Source organism: Aotus nancymaae, unplaced genomic scaffold (genome assembly GCF_030222135.1).
Source record: "Aotus nancymaae isolate 86718 unplaced genomic scaffold, 86718_ANA_hifiasm-v0.15.2.pri h1tg000057l, whole genome shotgun sequence".
NCBI classification, from domain to species: domain Eukaryota; kingdom Metazoa; phylum Chordata; class Mammalia; order Primates; family Aotidae; genus Aotus; species Aotus nancymaae.
The window spans coordinates 1,196,438-1,221,078 of NW_026988471.1; the positions used below are offsets into that span (position 1 = coordinate 1,196,438).

The 24,641-nt window shown below is 47.6% G+C and overlaps 1 protein-coding gene across 20 annotated transcripts in view; it reads right to left on the reverse strand.

The window, feature by feature from the left end:
• MYT1L (myelin transcription factor 1 like) overlaps positions 1–24,641 on the reverse strand; it is a 556,234-nt gene that overhangs the window by 111,393 nt on the left and 420,200 nt on the right. For 13 of the 20 annotated variants that reach the window (XM_064363806.1, XM_064363803.1, XM_064363802.1 and 10 more), the window contains 5 exons: positions 19,249–20,226; positions 14,596–14,730; positions 9,970–10,060; positions 8,010–8,117; positions 923–1,137 (listed from right to left, as the gene is read on the reverse strand). In XM_064363806.1, coding sequence (XP_064219876.1) covers positions 923–1,137; positions 8,010–8,117; positions 9,970–10,060; positions 14,596–14,730; positions 19,249–20,226 — 1,527 coding nt within the window. The remainder of the gene's footprint in view (positions 1–922; positions 1,138–8,009; positions 8,118–9,969; positions 10,061–14,595; positions 14,731–19,248; positions 20,227–24,641) is intronic. The other 7 variants (XM_064363819.1, XM_064363815.1, XM_064363820.1 and 4 more) reach the window with 1 other exon arrangement.

A 24,641-nucleotide genomic window follows, 5' to 3' on the forward strand; every position in this document is an offset into this window, starting at 1 on the left:
CCCAGGCCAGGCCTTGCTTCTCCCCATCGTCCCCAGTTACGGGGGACCCAGGCCAGGCCTTGCTTCTCTCCATCGTCCCCAGTTACGGGGGACCCAGGCCAGGCCTTGCTTCTCTCCATCGTCCCCAGTTACGGGGGACCCAGGCCAGGCCTTGCTTCTCCCCATCGTCCCCAGTTACGGGGGACCCAGGCCAGGCCTTGCTTCTCCCCATCGTCCCCAGTTACGGGGGACCCAGGCCAGGCCTTGCTTCTCTCCATCGTCCCCAGTTACGGGGGACCCAGGTCCTGGGCTTGCTGAGAAGAGGCTGGGGGACAGGAGGCCACTAGCCCTGGCTGCACTGGGAGACACTGGTGAGCTTCTGAAAAACGCCATCATGCAGGGAGCACCCAGGGTCCCGATTTCACTGGTCTGGAGGGCAGGCTGGGCATGAGAATTTTTAAAAAACCCTCCCCAGATGGGTCTCACGTGCATGCAAGGCTGAGAACACCGAGGAGATGGGTACAGAGCTCCTCCAAGCTCCCGGGAGCCCAGGGCCACCTGCTGGCTGCCCCAGCACTGTCTGTCTTACGGCCATTTACTTAAAGGAAGCCTGTTAAGATACGGGCACTGTCTTCCCAGGACCACAAAACACAATGAGCCAGTCCTTAGCTTCTCTGCTGCATACAGGAGCAGCTGAGTGCACTGTCTCGGAATTACAGAGGGGAAACCATCTCCTCTCCCTCCTTGCCCTGAGGTTTTGCTCACCTACAGCTGTGTGGGCCCGGGGGGCTTTCAGCTCCTGGGCCGTGCTACGAACACCGTGCTCTCTGGGTACCCTTCGAGTGACCACCACCGCTCAGCTAAGTTGTAGGACATTGATATACACAACAACAACATCAGCAATGGCAACGTGTCTCTCATTATAAGAGTGTGCACCTCCTACCATCATCATATCCTTTGGGGGATATATCCCTGGTTTGCACCTTGGGAGCTATGGCTCGCTTGCCATAAGTATGGTTGTCGTAACTGTTGTATTCAAACGAGGTCTTGGAATATTTCTCGAGCTCCTTGGCCAGGTTGGAACGCGGCGTCGTTGTGGGGACATTGTTTCTGTAGCCATACTGAGGAATCTCCAGCTGCTTCACAAAGCACATTGGCCTGGAAGTAAACAAGACAACAAGACAACGTTGTGGCTTCGCACACGACGAGCTTCACGTGAAAACTAGAATATCTTGCTTTTTAAAATGTGCTAACGAATCAGAATCTTTCACTAAAACGACAACTGTTTACTTTCTGAAGAAAAGACAGAGTGTGTTTTAATTACATAGCGCCAAATAAACTGCCTAAAAGTCAACCTGGGCAATAAAAAAAGACAAGAAATAAAATATTTGAATATGTCCCTTTTTCCTTCTTGTAAGAGGTCTGGTGGTGGCGTGGCGATGACACGAGACACGAGGATGGGGCTATCTCAGTCGTGAAGTTTCTTTGCAGTGGTTACAAAGAGTTGCCGAATTACACACAAAGACATTGCCTCAGTAAGAAATCCCCCTTAAAAAATAAGAGGAAGTGGTGGCTCATGCCTGTAATCCCGGCACTTTGGGAGGCCGAGGTGGGCAGATCACAAGGTCAGGAATTTCAGACCAGCTTGGCCAACACAATGAAACCTCATCTATACTAAAAGTACAAAAGCCGGGCATGGTGGCAGGTGCCTGTAACCCCAGCTACTCAAGAGGCTGAGGCAGGAGAATCACTTGAACCTGGGAGGCAGAGGTTGCAGTGAGCCAAGATTGTGTCACTGTGCTCCAGCCTGGTATCAGAGCAAGATTCCATCTCAAAAAAACAAACAAAAAAATACATAAATAAATAAGAGGAAGTAAAGAAATACTCTTGGGACACAGACAGAACCAGATCAAATGTACCTAACTGGATAATGAGGTGGACGGGGTGGTAAGATGCCTTGTCAAGTACTAGACTATGCAATGTTTTTACCTAGTAGCTATTTCTTAGTGTCTTTGGAATAAAATATTCAATAGGAAGGACACGGGGTAGTTGCTCACTCATAGACACTGTGGCTCGCCCGTGTGTGTGTGTGTTAGGTCCACCTCTTCATCTGTCTAGCTCATAAGTGAAATTTTTAGACTTTTTATTTGAAATAATTTTAGACTTGCAGAAAAGTTGTACAGAGATTTTCTTCATGCTCTGGACCAACTTCTGCCAATGTGACCACCTTCATAACCGTAAGACAAGAGCAAACCAGGCGACCAACATCAGCGTGACGTTCCTTCCTAAACTATAGGCTGTGCTTGGATCTGACCAGTGTTCCACGACATCCTTGCCATGCAGGGTCCCACAGTGCACTGAGGGTCCTGTGTCCTGTCCTTCCCCTGTGACACCTCCTTGGTCTCACTGGGCTGGAGGCTTCATGGATTGAACACTGAAGAGCTAGTCAGGTTCTGTAGAATCAGATACAGACAGATTCTCTTTTTTGAGACCATGTCTTGGTCTTGATTCCCATGCTGGAGTGAAGTGGTGCTATCTCAGCTCACTGCAACCTCCACCTCCCAGGTTCAAGCGATTCTCTTGCCTGAGCCTCCTGAGTAGCTGGGATTACGGGCGCCTACCACCACGCCCAGCTAATTTTTAAATATTTTTAGTGGAGACAGGGTTTCACCATGTTGGCCAGGCTGGTCTCGAACTTCTGACATCAGGTGATCTGCCCACCTCGGCCTCCATAAGTGCTTGGATTATAGGGATGAGCCACCACGCTTGGCTGTAGATGCATTCTTAATCCTAACATCCTTAATCATCTGACATCTTTGTATTTTTCTCAAGCGATTCTCCTGCCTTAGCCTTCCAAGCAGCTGGGATTACGTCATGTCACCACGCCTGGCTACTTGTTTTATTTTTAGTAGAAACAGCGTTTTGCCAAATTGGTCAGGCTTGTCTCAAACTCTTGGCATCAAGTGATCCATTTTCAAAAAAGTACTTACAGACCTTTTCACATCAGTATTTTTTTACGCACTGTAAAGCTAACAAAATATTGAATTTTAAAGGCAGAGAGTTTCCTGTTGAATTTTTGTCATTCTAAACTACATAAAATGTATTCTGAATAAAGACCCAAGCAAGGTTGATAGTGTAGTAGGAAAAAACAAAAGGTGGTGAATTCATGTGTTAGTGTTAGGTTCATAGCCAGCCTAGGAAGGACAATCTTTTTTTTTTCTTTGAGACAGAGTTTTGCTCTGTTGCCCAGGCTGGAGTGCAGTGGTGTGATCTCTGCTCACTGCAGCCTCCGACTCCCTGGTTCAAGTGATTCTCCTGCCTCAGACTCCCAAGTAGCTGGGATTACAGGCTCCTGCCACCACACCCAGCTAATTTTTGTATTTTCAGTAGAGACGGAGTTTCACCATGTTGGCCAGGCTGGTCTCCAACTCCTGACCTCAGGTGATCCGCCAGCCTCTGCCTCCTGAAGAGCTGAGATTACAGGCGTGAGCCACCACGCCTGGAGGAGGACAGTAATTTTGAGTAAGATTCTGTTTCTTGAGTACTAGTATCAGTAAGATCTTCCACTACTGCCTGTACCTCTAGCACAAGTGGGAAATTTTAGCAGATGTATGAAATTATAATGCCAGCAGGTACAAATGTGTACTGCTTAGGAAGGAAACTGTTTAACAGATGCGCAAACAATATCCTGATTGTTCTCCCTGGGGATGGAAATCTGAGGGGTTTTGAGATGTCTTCTTATTTTCCACAAGTATTGCTCGTGTGTCTGGATAAATATATTTCCTCATGAGGCCTTGCTGTCTTTCTAAAGGGGATTGGCTCAGGTGCGCCAGGGTCGTCCACACCTGCCTTGCAGATAACAGGCTGAAAACTCCTGTCTTGCCCTTTTCTATGATTATTTTTATGATTAAGTTTTGCTTTTTAAAATATTTTATATGCTGATTCTTTCTTTTTTACTAATATGATTTTTATAAACATCATAATTATATTGCATTGCAGAGTACAATGTGATGTTTTGACATCTGTATACAATGTGAAGTGATTAAATCAAGTGAATTAACATATACATCACTCAGTTTTTGTGGTAAGACATTTGAAATTTGCTTTCTTCTTAGTTACTTTTAAATATACAATACAATATTATTGATTCTATTGTTGTTGAATAGATTTCAAATTACGTCCTTCCTGTCCAGCTGAGAAATATTACCTTAGACCAGGAACCGCATTCCCTCACCACCACTGCCGCCACAAGTTTTGCTTCTTTATGATTCATTGAAACAATATTTAGAAGATACAAAAGTTATTAAAAAAAAATCACCTACAGTTCTACTAGAGACAACAGCTGTTCAGGTTTCGGTGTGTCTTTTCTGATTAACTTAATGAAGAGTTAGAGTGTTCCTGTCTTGCACATTTTATATTTCCATTTTACATGATATTTAATTTTCCTTTTGTTTCTCATGTTTTAAAAACAGTTTTTAATGGCAGAGTGATATTGAAATCAGTGAATATTGTGCTATTAACTATTTTCCATTTTGTGTTAATTTTGTTCTGTTATAAACTGTGACTTAATAGGTACCCATGTAGACAACTCTTTTTACTCCTATTATTTCATAAATTTGTATTGGTTTTGGTGCCGTTACAAAGTTTTCATAACTGAATTTTTTTTTAAAAGTCAGATTTTAGATGGATAGCCATATCTATGCCATCTTTCTAACAACACAGTAATGGTTAAATATGCAATTTATTTACCAAATCATCAATACATTTATTTTCATTTCATTAATTTAGCCTATTTACTTCTCAAATCAATAAAAGCAGTAATAATTGTCTAGTGTTCTTGAAGCATTTTTCCAGGCAATACGAAGGTGCATAAAAAAAAAATTAGCCAGGCATAGTGGTATGTGCCTATAGTCCCAGCTACTCAGGAGGCTGAGGTGGGAGGATCGCTTGAGCCCGGGAGGTCAAGGCTGCAGTGAGCCATAATTGTGCCACTGTACTCCAGCCTGGGCAACAGAGTGAGACCCTGTCTCTAAAAATTTTTTTTTAATTAAAAAAAAAAGACTGTGGGTGATCATTTTTCAATAGTCCAAAGGCTGCAAGAATTCTGGAGAAGGGAGAACACTTCAGGCTATGAAATTCGGTTACATCTGAGTGGAGAAGGTGATGTTTGAAGTAATACCGACTGTTGCTTCTGAATTACAGAAATAATCTTTTACGGAATAGGCTGATTTTTAAGGTTAAGATCCAGGGAGGGGTGAGAAAGCATTCCAGGAAAAGAAACTCAGCGTCCAAAGGTGAGGAGGCAAAAAAGCCAGGAGAACCCTCAGGGAATATCAAGAGCCGGGCAGCCTGGATGGGGCCAGGTCAGCCCACGGGCAATCTGCTGATTCACCTGGTCAGCAAGGCCAAGGGGTGTGGGCCTGGGAGAAGCATGACCCCCAAGCCTTGAAAAGATCAGGACCCAATCAGAGGGAGGGAGGAGAGGAGGAGAGGCTTCAGCTAGAGGGCCATAGGCCACGCCCTCAGAGGCTGCAAGCTGGGGCTGGAAATGAGGACACAGACTGGGCCAGGATTGGAAGCACCTGCTTAAGCCTCAGGCTCTTGTTCATTGAATGATTTATTTGAAGACTTTTAAAAATCATAACAAGTTAAATGACCGCAGGTAAACTTCATTCTCTTTTCTTCTTTCCTGTCTCTTCCTTTTCCACTGAATGAGCACCCTACCTGGAGACCCTGTGGGGAATACAGATGTGCTGCGACAGGGACCTGACCCCAAGTGTCACACCTGGCACGCCAGGTAAGCCCTGGGGCGGGGGTGGAAAGCTGGCAGGAGCCTCATGCGGGGCTGGTACACGGCCCAGCACCCAGCACCTCCCTGGACAGCCGGGAGTGGCTGTGGTTGGTCACGTGCATTGCTGGGCTGGCCCGAGCCCTCGCGCTGCAATGAGAGGGGGGCTCTTTCTTCCTGTTAAAAGCCCTGTCCTGGCCTGGCTCCCACCCCAGCCAGAGGCAAGGGAACAGCTGGCAGCTGCCCTGTAGTTACTCCCAGCCTCTGCTTACTTGGCATTTGGTGGGGCTGTTCTTTGCACCAATCCAGAGACAGGGATGCTAAATTAGGAAGCCACAGGAACAAGGCAGAAGGCTGCAGGCCGGGACATGAGAGTGGAAGCTGTGTTTGGACAAGGTGGTGTTCACAGTTACACGCATGCCTCGTCCGGCTCTGGCTGCCGTGAGCTTCTCCCTGAAACCTTCACTCCGTGCGGCCCTGGGAGCAGAGCAGCCCGTAGGTGGACAGTGCTGTCACCTGGTGACTTCTGGAAGGGCCAAGTACAAGAGCTCTTCCAGCTTCTCAGGGGGCTGGCCAAAGTGGGCTCAGGAAAACTAATAAAAGCCTCAGCCACAGATTTCTCCCTACCATGTTTCCTATTCTCCTTTGATTAATAACTATCCCTTCTTTAATTACACAGCCCCTCGGGGTTGCTTTGTTTCATTGGGTGGGGGTGGTTTTCATGCTGCCAATAATTAGCTGTGGGCTGGTGGGGAGAGGGAGGATGCCCTAGGACATGTTTAGCACTTGGTCTTGCTGTCTGGAAGACGGGTGCATTACCCTGAAGGGGCAGCTTCCTGCGATGGGTCCTCTGGGGGCACTTGGGGCTGGGACCCCCAAACACAGACGACTCTAGACGTTCCTGTGCCACAGTTTATTGAGAAGTTATCTCTGGATAGTAGGGTCATACAGGGTTTTGTTTTCTTATTTTTGATTAAATAAATATTCATAATTTTCTATACAGGTTTTAACTTTTTGATTCAGGGAGGAAGGGAGTTTAATCACTATGTTAGAAGCTTCTTGGGATGTTATGAAATAATACTCAAGAACAAAAAAAAAATTCATATTCCTTGCCCAGTGATTTGCTTCAAGTGATTGGTTCCAAAGAAATAATTTCCTTTTAAATTTTTTTGAGACAGGGTATCGCTCTGTCACCTAGGCTGGAGTGCAGTGGTGCAGTCCCAGCTCACTGCAGGCTTGACCTCCTGGGCTTAAGCGATCCTCCCACCTCAGCCTTCTGAGTGGCCAAAGAAATAACAGAGGCAAAGTGCTGTATATATGAAAAAAAAATGTTTATTATTGCCTCTCTTTAATAGAAAAAGCGGGAAACAGCCTAAATGCCTCAAAGCTAGAACCTAGCTTCGGCGCTGCAGTACCTCCAAACAGCAGAACATACGTAGCGTGAAGCTGACGGTTCAGATCGCTGCCTAGAGGCAAGGACGCGGGTTTCTGGTGTGACGTTGTGTGAAAAGCCAGGATATAGGCGATTGTCATAGTTTTTATGTGGATGAGGATTTGAAGAGATGTAAAAGTGAAAGATAAATGGAAGGCTTGTGCGAATGGGGAGCGTATGCTCCCAAAACTTAAATAAAAGTGGTTTCAGCCGGATGATCTGTAAGGTGTTGGCCGTTGTAACATTTGGGTCAATTATTTAACGTCTCTGCACTCTGGGTGTTCTCACTTGCCAGATGGAGGTGACAACACCTACTCCCACCTACATCTCAGGACCTTCGGGGTAACAGGAGGCAGCTCTGCTGGCTTTGCACGAGAGAGCTCCCACACGTATGCGAGGGGTGCTCATTCCTCTGGCATCGCCAGAAACATCAGCACCAGCCTGTAGTTTGGTGTGAGGCCCTCTCCTCCAAACTAGGAGAGAATTACTTTGGGCATCTCAGTAATTTTCAAAGCTTCCCTTTCATCTAGCGCTCAGACTCATGGAATATCAGGGCCAGACACAAATGCAGAAATGATTTCCTCAGATTCTCTCATGTAAATGGTCACAGTGAGTCCGCAGAGACCAGGGGGAGAATGACACCCTCACCCTCACCCTCACACAGTCTGGTCTGGGTGAGGGGTCCCGGCCGGCTTCCGCCACGCCCCGCCCTCGGGTCCCGGTCCCAGCTGCTGTAGGAACGTCCCCAGCGCTCCGAGGTGTGGGGCAGACTGCGGAGAGGGCTCACAGGCGGCGCCCTCCTGCTGGTACCTGAGCACGCGGTCCGAGGCCTGGCTCGACTTGGACACGTCGCAGCTCTGGTGCTTCTCCTGCGCCTTGGCCAGTTTCTCTGCTGCTGCGATCGGGCATCCGGAGAGGCTGCAATCACAGAAAGCGGGTTGAATGGTCCCACCTCAAGCGCCTTCACAACACACCAATCCTCCCTTAGCACGAGGACCCTGATGTGGGCGGAGCTGGTGGGGGAGGGTGGCTTCCCAAACCTGGCCTGGGCAATCCTGATGGGCGGACTGGGAGAGGGAGGGTGCTGGTGCATGCTTTCTGCAAGGTTTCCAGCAGACAAGGCGGTGGCGGTGCTGCGTGTGAGGGGTATCCAGTCCTTCCCAGTGAGAGCGCGCCGCTCCCGCGCGTTCGGGAGGACCCCACGGGGAAACTGTAGACACAGATTCTACTCTGGGTGCTCACCGTTTCTGGAGATGAAGAACTAACAGCTTGGGTGGGATGAGTTTTTAAGCCCAAGAATGGCAATGCAAGGCTGTTACCAGAAGATGGAGCTCTAAGCTGCTCTCCTAAATGCCACTGACCGTGGCCTCTGGGGTGGTCTGCCCAAGCCTATTTCCTAAATGCTTTGACCGTGGCCTCTGGGGGGCTCTGTCTGGCTTTAGCCCTTCGGTGTTCTGCAAGAGCAGGGGAATGAAAGCGGTGAGGACCGTAGATGGATTTCTCGACGGCAGCAACGTGTGCTGGAGCCACACGGTTCAGGCTTCGTCTAGATGCAGGAGACACCAGACAGGCCTTTGTGCTCAAGCTCATTTTACACGACATCACCGTGTCTGCTCCGTGGGTGTCCACATGCATATCTACTCATATGCACAGACGCTCCCCCCATATGTGTGTCACATCCCAAAAATACGCCTGTGCTGAGGTCTGACGGAGGCCCTGACGCTGCCGATGCCGCATGAACAGCACCCAGCACGCAGCTCTCCAACCATCTAGCACCTCCTGCCTCTGCAGACGAAACACCTCAACAGCTCTGGAGGGCGCGGTGGTCATTCGTTTCATTATGAATTTAACACAAAGAACCAAGTTTGCTAGTCAGACAAGCACAAATTAGAGCAAAGCTTATGATAGTTTCCTTCTTTTGGATATAATTTTATGTGAACTCACAAAACCATAGACTGTAAGACAAACGAACAGAATTATTTTTCGGCTTCTGGAAAAAAAGTTATCGGATAAGAACTGAATATCACGGGCAACTGAGTAGCTCCTATCAAGCCTGAACAGGACGGAAAAAGAGACCTGAAATCTTTCACAAACAAAAGAGTGATTCTGCATATACTTGATCACAGTGGGAGTCCAGGGTCTATTTCTCCCACCCAGCCTGCGAAACACCCACAGGTTGTTCTGAAGATGTCCATACTGATGACCTGGGGTTTCCGGCAAATTCCAAGGGCAGCCACGCCAAGCTACACACTGTACAGGCTTGCTGCATTCCTGGTCATGTCCTGTTCAATGGGCACCAGAACAGCCCCATCTACACTCCAGAGGACAGCTCCGTCTACACCCAGGAGGATAGCGCCGTCTATATCCCAGAGGACAGCCCCGTCTGTATCCTGGAGGACAGCCCTATCTACACCCAGGAGGACAGCCCTATCTACACCCTGGAGGACAGCCCCGTCTACACCCCGGAGGACACCTCCTTCCCTCCAGTCATTGTAAGTGGTCATGGTTTCCACTGTTGATACAATGCTCCATTATGCTAAGCGGCTTGGGGCAACTAAAATCATCCCGTTTACACCACAAGCCCGGGGAGCACTTGCCGCTTCTGTGCGTCATGTGGAGGTGCCTGCACCTCACGGGGAGCGCCGTGGGGAGCGCCGTGGGGAGCGCCGTGGGGAGCGCCGTGGGGAGCGTGGTCAGCCTCCCCGGGAAGGAGGAGGCGTGGAGAGTGGCCGGCGTGCCCTCCCACACCAGTGCCGCGCGCGTGACTCACCTTCGGTGGGAGTTCCTGTTGCTGTTGACGTGCCCACGCCCCGTGCAGCCTGGAGTGGGGCACTTGAGGACACTTTCATGCATGGCAAGGACTTGACGGGGAGAGGCAAAGAGAACAGCCAGCGTTAAAACAGAGGCACGGTCAGGACACACGAGAATGCAGTCATTTAACAAAGGCCAGGTCGCTCAGGACAGACAGTCCTACAAACGTTTGTGATGGGCATGGTCAGGAAAACACACATGGCAGGAGAAAGAGGGTTGACTGGACCCTATGCTAAAGGCCTCGCTGGACCCAGGAGCCGGGGAGTTCAGAGCACACAGAGCAGACTCCTTCCTCATGGGCTAGAGAAGCCAGGGACTCCCAGACGTTTCCCATGCCTAAGCATGAGGATTGATTAGCCAGAGAACAGCACAAGGCTGGGGATGTTAAAAACACGCCCGTGCTTTGGAAACACACAGCATTATGAACGTGTGGTGGGCAGATGGACAGAGAACCACAAACCTTAATTTTAAATAAAATGAAATAATCACTCTTGCTTTAGGAATCAAGGGCTTTATTATTCTTTAAATAGAATGAGCTAGAATAGTAAGCATCCTGCATTTCTACCCTGTGAAATTAACAAGTGGGTGAGGACACGCAGACACTCCTTGTGGTGCAAGGATGCTGCCGGCCGGTTGAGGGGAGAGCGACTTGAACTTTCCCAGCAGTTGTGTTGGACCTGACTCATTTGTATCTTCCTTCTCCTCTGGTCCTTTGTGAACACTCCACTACCCTGGGTTCTGGGGGAAGGTCAGCAGGGATGAAGTCACCCCCACACGGACCCCTTCTCCTCTGAGCCCGCTGTCTCCAAACTCCAGGGGAATGGGTGGCGGCTTTCCCTGCCAGCAAGGTTTACCCAAGGCCAGGTGAACGTGGGAGGCCTATTCAAAACAGATCTGCCTGCCCTAGTTATGGAATTCTAGTTTCTACACTTTTCCTCCTTCTCTAGAGCAGCCTCTCTCTTTCCCCTGCAGTCTGCTGGGCACCGAATCCCACATCCATGCTATGACCTAAGTCCAAGCCTGTCTCCTCACTGTGGGGCGGACCCCCCAACAGAGCCTGCTTTGGTGTTAGCGTTATAACTCCCGCAGGTCCTGCCTTGTCTTGGATGTGGGAGGTGCCTAGTAAGTGCCTTCAGCAAAATGAATAATCAGAGTGAGTCCACCTTTGGCTCACCTTGTGCTGGGACCTGGCTGGAGGGTGTCACAGGAGGGCTCCTTTTGGAGGGGGTCCAAGCACAGCTCCTTGCCCCCTTCCTCCCATCTCAGAGGAAGAAGTGCCGCTCCTCCCTTCAGGGACACCTCCAGGAATCATCTGCACGGTCCCCCTTCCTGCCGGACACGGATCTACCTACTTCATTCATTCTTTCTTCTTGACCACTTGCCCACCACCACGTGGCAACAGCACACAAATGCTTCCTGCTGACATGCACCTGCACCGCGCCTTTCCTGTATGGTGAACTTTTCACAGAGTCTTCTGTGGAGATGGTGCACGTGGGTCGCTCTCACCTGAGGTCCAGATGGCAAGCGGACCCTGCCCCTCTCTCCTGCTGCATGGGACGACCACTCCCAGCCTCGCCCTGAGTCCGCCCGCAGTGGCGCATGCTTGCTATCCTCGGTCTCCGCTCCGCTGCCACTTCATCCGTCTCAACTGCGTTTCTCAGACGTCTGCAGCACGTGCAGCTCCTATCCTCTCCTCTTCTCACATCTGTCTCTCGGGGTCAACAGGAAGCTTTTACTCCAGAAACCCTGTGACCCCTGCAGTTCCTCTCAGACTTCTGTGGCACCCCGGCCGTCGCCTTCCTATGCAGGGCTTTATCAGAAACACCTTCCTCTCCTGGTTTCTGATTTCTTTGATTTCCCTCCACCTGCTCCTGCTTCACGTTACCACACACTCATGGCCAAACTTCCCATTTCTGGGCCCTCCTTCACTCCCTTCATTCCTACTTTATGCCTCCTTCCAAAGCAATTCCACTCTCCGTTTCCACCAACGCTGCTTCAAGGACGGTATCCAGGTAGCCACCTCTGCACCTGATCTCCCCCAGACTCCAGAGCCGCCTCCCCAAACCCTGATGAATATCATGCAGCTCCCTAACTCAAGTGGGAGGAATGCAAGTCCCGGTTTCTCCGCCAAATGTGGCCCCACTGCTCAGCTCTCTGTACGGATGATCAGCCCTGGCACCCCTAAGTTCACCGAGGCCACCATCCTTGGGGGCCTCTCGGCCTCCCCTCTTCTCTTACTCCTCACATGTGCTGCTCTCCTCCACCTGCCCGCCTGTCTCTGGATGTTTCGCGAATCTGCCCAGCTTTTCCATTCCCACTACCGCTGCCTTTTTCATGCCCTGATCCCTTGTGTGGACTTTCACAGCAGCCTTTAGAAAATGCTGTGGGTTCCTCGCTTCTCACACAGGACAGCAGGAGCAGCACCTCAGGGCAGCCTTGGGGGCCCCAGGAGCAGCTCTCCCTCCCGTCTAGACCATGCTGTGGCGTCTCCACCATGCAGGGCCCTGCCTCATGCCCATGCCCTTCTTTCAGCCGGGCGGGGAGCTCTCTGAGGGCCGGCACGGTGTCTCGGGCGATGGCGTGTCCTCGGTGGTCCTGACACAGTGTGCTGTGGGTTTCTTTATGAAAGTCAGTTGGACGGAAATGATGATTAGGGGAAACTAGCCCAGAAAAAAAAAAAAAGCCTTCTATGGATGGAATTCTCCAACTGTTTTAGCAAATGCTTGTGGCGTTATAAAGAATCACACGGAAGCGAAGGCTGAGAAGCCTCCTCTGTGCTGCCTGGAGTGCGTTGGTGCCGCCTGTGTCAGAGCTGAGCTCTCCCCGACTCTGAGCGCGATCTGACCCCGGGAGGCACCTGCAGCTGGCACGATGAACCCTGTGCCAGTCCACACCCCACACCTCCACTTCATTGAGGCCTGTCCTGTGAAAGCAGGGAGTCAGAAGAATTTCCCATCCATAAAAAGGAGCCGATAATCTACCTCGAAGGTGAAAATGTGGGTTTTAAAAATACATAAAGAAACTCTTTCTTCTTAAAACGCTAGAGCTTGGTCCTACTGCCTCACTTTGTAAATGAGGAAAATGAAGTACAGAGAGCCTGCAAGGCGCCTTCAGACTGAAACGGGAGCACCAGAGCCAGGTTTCAGAGGAGACAGACAGGCTTGGAGGTCAGAAACATATGGATTCACGCTTTACCTCGACGTTTACTTAGGCAAGTTAGTACCTGCTCAGATTTGTTTAAGAAGACACTGTACGTCCTCAGTTTTCCAGACACTGGCTAACCTCTGGAAAGACAGGGCGGCAGAGTCTCTGACTCTCATCTTCCTCATCTGAATGAAAGGGCCAGCATTGGCCTGCGGTGTTGACTGGGTGTAGGTGAACTCGTGTGTGCTGGGTGCATGGAAGCTGCTGCCAAACCATGCTGTCTCCCTGCTCATGTAACACACGGGATTGTAGCCACACGCTCTCGTTTGTTTATCGCCACGGCTCTTCAGGCTTGTTCACAAGGCGGTTACAAAAAACACAAGTTTGCTATTTTTAGGAGCTGTTTGAAAACCTGGAGCTATAAGAGCATCTACAGATCTTTCACCGGAAAACGTTCAGCCGAAGCCTCCTAAGTCCCAAATCCTCCTGCGAGCTTGTCCTTCTGCTGCCAGATTTTGCTCTCAAGTAACCCAAAGCTCCCCATTTTAATGGGACAGTCCTCAGAAGGTCCTTTAAGTAATTAGCTGGTCATCTTGTCATGTCTCAAGCCAGGTTATGACATGCTCCCCACTGGAAACTGTCTTAGACAGTAAGGGAGACGCTTCAGTGCCACAGACTCAGAACCAGAGCCTTAAACTCACTCCCTCATTTCTGAGAATGTGCCTTTTCCCTGTTGTATTTAATTAATTCTCATGCTTTATGTGCCGAAAGGATAAACAAAAGATGTAATCATTGCAGTTCTAAAAAAAATGTTTGCTATATTCATGGTTTTATTCCACATGATCAGAGCCTAATTAATTAAAAAGAATGCTTAAGATGCAAACCCATCTGATTTCAACCTCCTTCCTTATGAAAGAAGCTACCGTGTTGAAATGTCAAGACGACTATGATATGAGACAGACTTTACAAGTGAAATGCAATAAACCTTCAACTCTAGACATGCATGTGGGTGATATACAGAAATCCAGCTGTTTGGGCAAGAAATGTCTGTCTCAAGGCCTCTGTCCCCTGGGATTCACAGCAGTTTCATGCTGGAAGGGATGTCTCAGAGACCATCGAATTCAGGCCTGTGACTGGGAGAAAAGAACCCTAGAAGCAGCCTGCCCAAGGTCACGGAGCAGGTTCGACCTGAAATCGGGACTAGAACCCAGGCCTGTCCAGGAGCTTTGTGACGGGGCAGTGGGCGTCAGGGTGCGCCTCTCCTGGGGTCGTGCCATTGGCAGGCCCACGAATCCCGCATGAGTTGCCTGTCAAGGTAAGTCGGGGCCTAGTTAAATCAGGTCGCACTGAACCGGGCGATGGAGATGACGGCAGGGAGAGGGATGACAGAGACAGTCATGGGCGTGGGCACCCGCAAGGGCAGCGGTGAACGTGGACTTACTTTCTGGAGGGACCCTATCTTTGTGCGGGCATCCGGACAGGCTGCGGTGATGTGGGTACAGCCCAGTTACGTGGCCGGTTCCATCACACCCGGGGGTTGGACACTTGCTCTCTTTCTTTTCTGTTCTTGAGGGATCTAAAAGCGACAAGAGTTGCCAAGAGCATGAGTGTTCGCCGGTCGGAGACAAACGTGATGATTCAACAACCCGAAGACAGCTCGCTACAGAACGAGGTAAAGCAGCTGTCAGAGGGACACGCTGCGACATCAGACTCTGCTCAGGTAGTTCTTTGGTTTTGGGTGACTTTTTTCAACCTTACACAGTATAATCATGAATCATAAAGTGTTTTAGTTGTTATTCTAAAGAAAAGAAAAGCCTATCCCTCTCTTAAGTCTGATTATTTTCCCGTGTGTTACATGATAAGCTGTGTTGCTCAAAGGAATCAACGTAAATCGTGATGAGACAGTGACCTTCTTAGAGAACGAAACTCTGTGCCGTCGTCATTCGGCAATCTGCCGTGAAATTCAGCCATAGAGTGTCATTCCGTTCAGAAACTCTCCAGCTGAATCTCTCTTATTGCGTGCTCTGATCGCATATGCTAGAAGTGGCAGGATTTTCCTGACATTGAAATTTGCTCTCTGGAGGTCAAGTGACATTGTTTCGTAGCGCACCAATTCAGCGCTTTTCCGAAAAGAAACTGAACTCTCAGAAGGCACTGTAAGCAAATGACCGAGAAGGTGGAGAGCCCACCTGACAGAGGTGACGGGAATCAACAAGTTTCAGAAGCCACGGAGCAGCCTTTTTTTGGTTTCTTCATCTGTACTTGGAACCAGAGGAAGGCTCGGAGAATGCCGTGCATGCATACACAAAATTAAGAAGTAATGGGTTTCTACAGCCCTGTCGGCTTCTCTGCAAGTACCAGTCAAGGGCAAATTAGGGCAGAGCTTTGGTTAAAAAAAAAATTCAATGCTAGAGGCCAGAAATGTAATGATATTGCTAATAAAATCATTTCTCTACCCAGAATTGACTACGGTTCATAAATATGCAACATAATAACTTCAGAAAATATTTCTAAGGTAAAGCTTAGACCAGACGGTAAATCTAAGTGTGTGAAACACTGTATTTTTAGCCAGTTTTTGAAAACCAGTTGCTCAGATCACCGACAGATAGCGACTATTATTATTTAGTCCAGATATGCGATAAATTTTCTTTAGGGATTTATTCTTTTTGATATTTCAGTAATCAGGCCAATCATGATTGCTAGAAAATGGATGTTTTACTTTTGGTTAAGAATTCACTTTACACTGATAAAAAGCTAAGTTTTTGAACTCTTATGGACGTTTCATTCATTCAAGTGAACTTGAAATCGATGAAGGACTAGCGGAGTAGACAAACGCTGTCACACTCATATGAAAAGCGCTCCCCTCTTCTTCCTTAGCTACATCTCATTCTGCGTAATGTGCCTCTCACGTGCTGGAAACTCTTCAGCCAGTACTGGCGTTGAAGGAGATGCCGTTTGTACAGTCATCGGCCACTTTCCTACCATTATTTATCAAGAAGAACCTTTGAGAACAAATCTAAAATTATGTGGTTGTGGCTTCAATTTCTAATTAGATGACTGGAGCTTCTCTTACACGTGCAAACAAAAGTGCCTAACACTTCCTTCCTTTTCAATGATTTCACAATAATGTTGGTATAAATTACTGTAAACATAAATCACCATAAAGCAGTAAGTACACAATACTGACAACCAAAAATCATAAACTAGAGATAAGAGATTTTAAACTAGAAGTAAATGGCTAGTGACCGGTGCAAAGAGTGTCAGGTGTATCTATCATTCGTCCTTAAATGACTCTATTCTATCACGACACTTACGGTTTCCTAACAAAATATATCACTTCACAGATTTCGAAAGTTCTGGGAAATTAAGTAGGGATTTGCGTGAAAACGAATGTGGCTCCAAAGCATTTCAGGTTTTGGAAGACGACAAGGGCATAGTCTCCTCTCGATGCATGAGGTCCTGGTTGAGGTGGGTCATGCTATCTGCCTTCACCGTTACCTCCCCTTGCTCTCTTCCTTCTTGTAATCTCAAAAGCAAACATATAAGCAAACACAAAATAACCAAGCAAGCGAAGGAACCAATCATTTAACCAAACGCCTTGCAACGACTTACAGAAAACAAAGTGCTGTTCGGCTTCGCCCTTCACTCGCAGAGTAGGCTGCTGGGTAGAAGACAGAGGCGTTCCGTGACCCAGGCCTTTTGCACTAGCTCAAGATTTTGGAAATGTGACTCATCGATAATTTAAATCAGTGTGAGGAGATTGTGCAGAAATGAGAATACAGGTGTGCTCTCCTTTTTTAATAAAATAACAGTGTCTGAAAATAGAGCCTGTTGACACGCTAGTGGAGGCAGGGACTCTCTGTTGACTGTGTTGGTGAGACAGCATCACAGTGTTTCCAGGGAGCCTCTTTGCTCCACTTCACTGGCCTCGCTTGGCTGCATGTATTTCGTTCTGGATGTAACTACAGACATCTTCGAAGGACATTTGGAACAATGTGGAAAACACTGATAGACACGGAAATGAGCTTTGGTCAGAGGGAGAAGACCTGGAACACCTGGGAGAGACGGAAGTCAATGCCTTCTGCTTACAGGAAAGTCAAAATGCGCAACCTCTCCTCATTTCAGGGAAAAAGCACGTCTCAGTTCTTACTGTTCATTCCCACCCGACCCCATTTATACAGGGGAAGCAAGCAGTTTGATTTTCATTTTCGTGCAAACAAAACAAAACAAGAACAAAACAAAACGAGTTAAAATCTGCATAAAGCCACTGAGTTTAAAGGGACCAAGAAACCAAAGAAGCCACTGCCACAGGGAATTTGCAAAGCTAAGTCAGCCTTCTCCTTTACACGGCATATCCCTACCCTGCTTGATGCCAAAATTCCATCCTAAAATCTATCATCCGGGATTCTGAGACATAAGCCTAAAATACATTTGTCCAACTGAGCAACCACACGAGAAGAAGGCAACTTTTTCTTCCCCCAAAATAAAAATGTTTCATTCCTGGATGATTCTCAAAACTTTAACTAAAAATTTCTAATAGATAATTTCAGCCCATCTTGTTAACAACGGTAGCACTGTAATTTTAAACATACGTGCTATGCTTCATAGTCTTTAAAATGCCCAAACCAGGCCTGAAGCTCTACTGAGCTACAGTCTACTCATTCTCTTTCCTTTAGAAAAACAACCCGTTCTCCACATCATGACGCTGGAAGGGGCAAGTCTTCACCCTGCTACGGACATGCTGCCTGTGCCCAGGCACCTGCCGGGGGCCCCGAGCCTCTGGCTAAGGTACTTCTACCGTTTGCGTTTGGCCGTGGTCATGCCCAGCTTGCCCCAGAAGGCAGGTGCACACATTGAGAGGAGAATACACGCCCATGCCACAGTGGAAAAAAAGATGCAGTTTTTCTGATTGTTTGAAGTTTGTATAGCAACTGATTTTCAAGTAAATTCCTGAACCTCACTATTGGGTTCATTGTGAGGGAACTCAGGATTCATCATGAATAGAATAGAATAAAAAACAGAAAAGGATCTTTTGGGTACTAACATAGAAGGAGTTAATGAACTGCCAATTTTATTATTTAAATTGCTTCTCACTGAGTTGTAAAAGAATATTATGATGGAGATATTCACAAAGCTGAGGTTCTGCATGAGGCTGATTAGAACGTGCCTCATATGGAAAGTGGACACCACCCCTTACAAACATGAAAACCATCATTCAGACTGGAGATACATATATACATGATCTACTTACATACATAGAGTATACATATATATATGTAAAGATAGCTAAATACATCGACATGTGCAAACATGTGCCCACATACTCCATAAAAGAAAACTCAGCTAAAACTATCGTATGGGATAGTTTTTGAGTGTTTTATAAAATTAATATTTGAGAAAATCCCCGTAACCGTTTCCACAGTGGAATGGAATCAGTGAGGGGAATGAATGTCCTAAAGCAATTGCTATTGATCTTAGCTGAGGCCGTATCATGCCTCGCATAGCGAGTGTTCCCATTATCTTACCATCTGAAGATAATTAACGTGCAGCCACTGCCCTTATCTTATGTTATCGGTCATTCGGTTAGCGTTCAATTTCTATCGGGGTGTTTTCTATGAGGGCAGTTTCATCAATAGCTGTCATTTGATGATAATTTTATAAATCATGATGCCACCTACCCAATCCCATTTATAAAATACGTGCTTTATCTCGGATTGACTGATTGTTACATCAGCCCTGTCACTCAATGTGGATTTGGTTCATCTATAACAGCACAGGCTTTCCCTAACGTTTCTATCACGTGGCGTGTCTGTGCTTTCGCCCTGTCTTCCCAAGGACTGTGTTCCCACTGAAATACCCTGTTAGTCATCTGCTCTAGTAATATGACATTGAGCTGCTTTATGTATTTCTCAGACAAATATTTTATTTGCTCTTCGGAAACATAATCACAAAACATCCTTCTGGAACCAACTCTAAGAGTGTGCAGCAGAGCCATAATTCATCGTGAGTCATACTTTAACTGCAGGCTATCACCAACATCCTTTACCCTAGCTCACGCTTTCACGAGGCAACTTACGTTAGGTAGAAATATTACCTTTACCATAGTATGGCTTTTTGACATGGCTGTCACTGGACTTAGGCTTTCTGTCCTCCCCGGGAAGCTGTCTCGGAGACTGGTCCTCATATGACCTCATACTGTCCCTCCTCCCGGCTTCCATCGCCATCTTCTCCCTCATGGCCTTTGCTCTTTCAGTTTCCAAAGCAATGGCTTTCTCCAGCAGGGTCAGGTTGCCCTTGGTCATGTCAAACACCTCCTCAGACCTGTCCGAGTTCACGGAGGTGGCGTCATCGTCCCGCTCCTGGCACCCGTCCTCCTTCGCGCAGCTGGAGAACACTCTCGACCGGGGGCTCAGCTGCTCCTCCAGCCGCATGAGGTTCAGCATGTCTGAGTAGTTCCTGTCCGGCGTCCTCCCCGGGAAGTCCTCCTCCTGCCGGACGTGCTGACGGATGTTCATGTTCTGCTGCGGGTTCCTCTCCTGCGGGTTGGTCTCGCTGAGCTTCCTGGCCAGGTCGAAGCACTGATTCCTCAGACACTCCAGACTGCTCAGACACACCTCCTCGTCGCTCTCCTCCACCATCTTCTCCACAAGGCCATTGTTCATCGGCTTCCCCAGCATGACGTAGTTCATGTTTCTGCTATCCTGCTGCGACATGCTGTCTGCATAACTCCTGTCATTCATGTTTTCTGAGAGCACGACACCGTGTCCTTGGGCCAACAATTTAAGGGAGTCCACCGTTTCTCTGACAACGTCACTGTCTAAGTCTAAACTCAGCTCGCTTTTCCGACCCAGGTTCTCGTTTCTGTCGCTGTCGTCTTCCAGGCTGTTGGAGGTGTTGCTGTTCATCTCCGACTCGGTCCTGGCCCGGTAGGCCGCGTCCTCGGCGATTTTGCCGAGGTTCAGCAACGACTTGGCCACCAGCTCATCGTAATTGTCATATTCGTCGTTATTGTTATCGTCCTTTTCCGTGTCTTGCATTATTCGAGTACTGTGACAATTCATTTGATGGTCTTCTGCAAAGAAAATAAAAAAGACAAAAAAGAAAAGAAAAGGAAACAGTGGCTAGAACTGGAAGTCTAGTTGCAACAGCAAGGGTAGCACGTTTACTGCAAGTCAGACCGTCACCTCACAGAGCCGCAAGTCCCGTCCGCGGCTGGGCTGAAAAAGCTGACATAGAGAACACGGGTGCTGCTAAAACACAGAAGGCCGTTTAACATATCTGTGGTTACTATTAACTTCTTTAGTTGAGCATGTGGCAAATATGACTTTAAAATATTAATTTTGTAGCTTTCATACATTTTCAGAATGACTTATTTCCTCCATCGGCTTGCTTTATCTACAGCCTTGCCAGATGCGTGTTAACTGCACTCCCCACACTACCAGGCTTTCTCAGAGTTCGTGAACTTTACTTGTTACCAACTCTGAAGCAGATGTTTGCAGCAATTGCTTTTAAATGGCCTATTTTCACAGTGGCGCGCAGGCAACACAGCGGCCAGCCTCAGGTTCCTGAGGACTCAGGCGTGGGAGCCGCCTGCTTTGGGAGCTCAGAATCGTAGGCCTGTGTTGGGGCTGAAATAAGACTTCTTTGGAATCCAATACCTTCGAGACAATTTATCATGATACACAGTGAAGCAACAGAAATTCCACAGTAAAAGTTTAGAAAGTAAATCTGATTCCTCTGTCTGTGTCTCCACAGGTTTGAAGGTGGGAGAGAGAGCGTGCAGCGGGCAAAGGCCTATGAAAGGCGGGCTTGAGGAGAGCTGGCACAATCCTGCACAGTATTTGACTGGACAGGCACACCTGGCCTGTTCACCCACCTCACAGCCTCAGGAAAAGCTTGGTGGGTGGGTATAACGCATGAGGAAGTGTCGCGCTTAATCTCAAAAAAGGATATAGAAAAACTCTTTCAAAAAGACCATGTTAAAAATTACATTAAAACCCCTCTGTTTTATCTCTAATATTCTGTTTCACACTCAAAGAGCATTTGGGATTTATACCTCTAACTGCCATGCTATGTCATTGCTTTCATGTACGTTGCATAATATAAGTAATGACTAAAGGGTTCCTAAATGTATCTGCATCCTCAGATTCGATTTGGCTAACTGCATGCCATTTTTGCGTTTATTCTTTGTTTTTATTATTTAAAATCCAGAGTAAGAAGAATGTTTAAAGTTTATCAATGATTTAAAGACATGAGGTATATTGACTCCTACAAAGTATCAGCACACTAAAAGCTGAGATGTGGGGCCTCTGGTGTTTTCTCTATGGGTTTTATGCAGAAAAGCCTTTTGTTAGTGAAAAAAGACTTGCAGTTCAATATATCAATGACAGAAAATAATACCCTGGTTACCCACACCGAAGTAAGAAATACTGAAGATCGGACACCCCTTTCCAAACTTCAGCACATCATATTTGCCTTTTATTAGACATAGAACATCACTAATTGTGTGAAACAAATATTGCCCTTCTTCTGGATAATTCCTATAAAGCATCTTCTTTATTATGAGGATAAAAGTATTCCCCAAGAGCAGTGCAAAGAGAGAAAACCAAACTAGTGAATTCGATCAGAAACACTGTGGAAGTATCAATCCCCAGCACACACCTTGCCATTGCCTAGCGTTTGAGCTTCAGGAATGGACGTCAATCCTGTTTTAATGACTGTTTGGAAATATGAAAGTTATATTCTCCTCTCAATTTATGCACTTTGTTATATTCATGGGCTGTAATTAGAGAAGCTTCCTCAGAATAACCAAGCTGTGTTACCTCTGCACGATAACCCTGGTAAGTTTTAACAGCCAGAATCACTATGTCTATGAAGACCCAACCATGAGATGAATAGCCCAGGCAACATGTGGAAGCATTTTGAAAGCTGAGTCAAAGAAGAAACCACAGTCAAGCAAGACATTATTTTCATGATGCCCTCCTAAATTTCTTTCATGGAACTCATCACGTGGTCCTGAAGAATTTGAAAAAGAAGCAAGACCTTGAACAGGTGAACAGGAAAAGAAGAAGCCTGTCTAATCCCTTCACTGGTTCTAAAGCCACAAAATCCTGCAGGTGGAGCAGGACGCTGGCTCGCGGCTCACTGCCTTCTTCACCTTCCTACAAATGTGCTACGTACGAAACTGATAATTCTCCACATTCCGAATCTCAGGATTATCTTCAATGCGTTCCCCTCTACATTCCCCCTTCTGCAGCACAGAATTAAGGAGAACATCTTGCCTTTCTGACAATCGGACCTTTATCTGTTTCTCCACTCAATTCATAAGTTTCCTTCCCCGAACGAAATTAGAACAAAAAAGGACAAGCTTCACACAGGATCACAGCCGAGCTGACGGGTGAAGCCGAGAGCACCGCCTGGAGACCGGCAGAATGTGGCCACCGGCAATGCATCTCCAGCTTTATACCCTAAACACGTAGCACAGCGAGGGCACAGTGTGTCCTCAAACCCGACTGATGAGGAGTTAGGGGTTCCACAGCCTGGCGCCCATCATGACTTGGCTGTTTTCTAATTGTGTGACGCTGGTGACTCAAGTCTTCAAGCCTTAATCAGCTCAGTGGGGATAGTAAGACCTCCTGGCCTTTCTCCAGACCTCCTACAAAAACCACGGCACAGAACACGCCTCCTAAAGACTGCAGTTTGCTGTCTTATCATTGGCCCCAGAGCCGACTCCTGGGGAAAGCAGCCTGTTGGTAGAAGAAACCCGGTAACAGGCAGCGGAAAGCATATTGGCGTCTGAACACACAGCCTGCCGTGCGCTTCCACCCCCAAGTTCCTCATGCTCAGTGTCAAGTGAGTCTCTCCTGGCAGCAGCAGATGTGGGGGCGGCTGGTGAAGATGGCATGAGTGGCCCCAAAGCCTGGCAGGTGAATGGAATTTCTCCAGCTACTGGTATTTAACGCTTTCAAAACAGATGTGAAATAAAGTCAACTCCTAATTACGCAGGCTCATGGAGGGGAACAGCCAGTCAATCCATCAATAAGCAGGCTCTGAATCTCTGCTGGGCATCACCAGCCTCACCTGGAATTCAGCGTGGTTCACAGTGAGCTTTTGGGATTCCCTCCCTGGTTCTATACTCGCTCCCACGTATGCTTTTCTGAGTCTAATAATGAAATTAGTCACATGATGGGACGGGCTTCGGGAACCAGACCAGAATTTTCTGTGCCAGTCTGGGGTTGGAAACGTGATATAAACAATCCACAAATGAACACCCCAACGTCAAAATTCGAGAGTCCATTTTATGAGGTTTTTTTTTTTTTTTTTTGAGATGGAGTCTCGCGCTGGAGTCTTGCTCTATCACCCAGGCTGGAGTGTAGTGGTGCGATCTCAGCTCATTTTAACCTCTGCCTCCAGGGTTCAAGCAATTCTTATGCTTCAGCTGCCAAGTAGCTGGGATTACAGGCACGCACCACCATGTAGAGACAAGGGTTTGCCATCTTGGCCAGGCTGGTCTTGAACTCCTGACCTCAAGTGATCCTCCTGCCTCAGCCTCCCAAAGTGCTGTGATTACAGGATGAGCCACCGTGCCCGGCCTCCATCTTACCAGTTTCTGTGTAGTGACTACTGTTCTATCAAATAGGGAGGGTGTGTGTGTGATGAAAGAGCAATTTATCAGGAAATTATTTTAAAGGACAAGTTTATGTTAGAAATAAAGGCACATATTTAGATGGAGGTTTAAAGAGAAGAACGACGCATTCTCAGCTTCCTTTTTTGTGGCTTTATATTTTAAATCTGCTATCCAGCAAAGCCGCACAGCAACAGCCTTTGAGCAGTTGCCTCCTGTCAGTGGGGGCCAGCCCGGGGCTGCCCACAGGGTAGACTCAGTGACCACACTGGCACGGAAATTAGAGAAGAGCTGGCCCAGCCACTCCAGGTGAGAAAACTGAGCTCAGGAAACAGAGCCCATTCAATGGCTGACCTCACAGGCCCTTTGTCCTTCCCATCAGCCAGTCATTCAAAAAACCTGGCTTGTGCTGCATTCCATGAGATTTCCACTCCCCCATGAGTGAGTTTATGAAACGTTTCAGGGCTGAATTTTATCTCCTTTAAGTCAGAATGTTATAGACAACATATGCTCTGTAGTGACATTTAGAAAACGAAAACATCTCAGACAAAAGAAATGTGGTTGCTGTGGGATGTTTATCCTCCACCCTCCTGGCTAGAATCTGGGAGAGTTAGAACTCTGTGGATTACAACTTCAGAGTCTTAGGAACAAGTCTGTCCCTAAGACACACAGCGACTGAGTCCTTCAGCATCTAGGGCAGATTGAGTTACTGCAGTTTCTGGTCACCGAAAAAGGCCCCAGGCAAGCAAATGTACAACTGACTAGAAAGCGCAGAACAGGCGCAGGAGGGGACCGTGCTCCAAAGCGAAAGTCACCCCAGAACAGGCGCAGGAGGGGACCGTGCTCCAAAGCGAAAATCACCC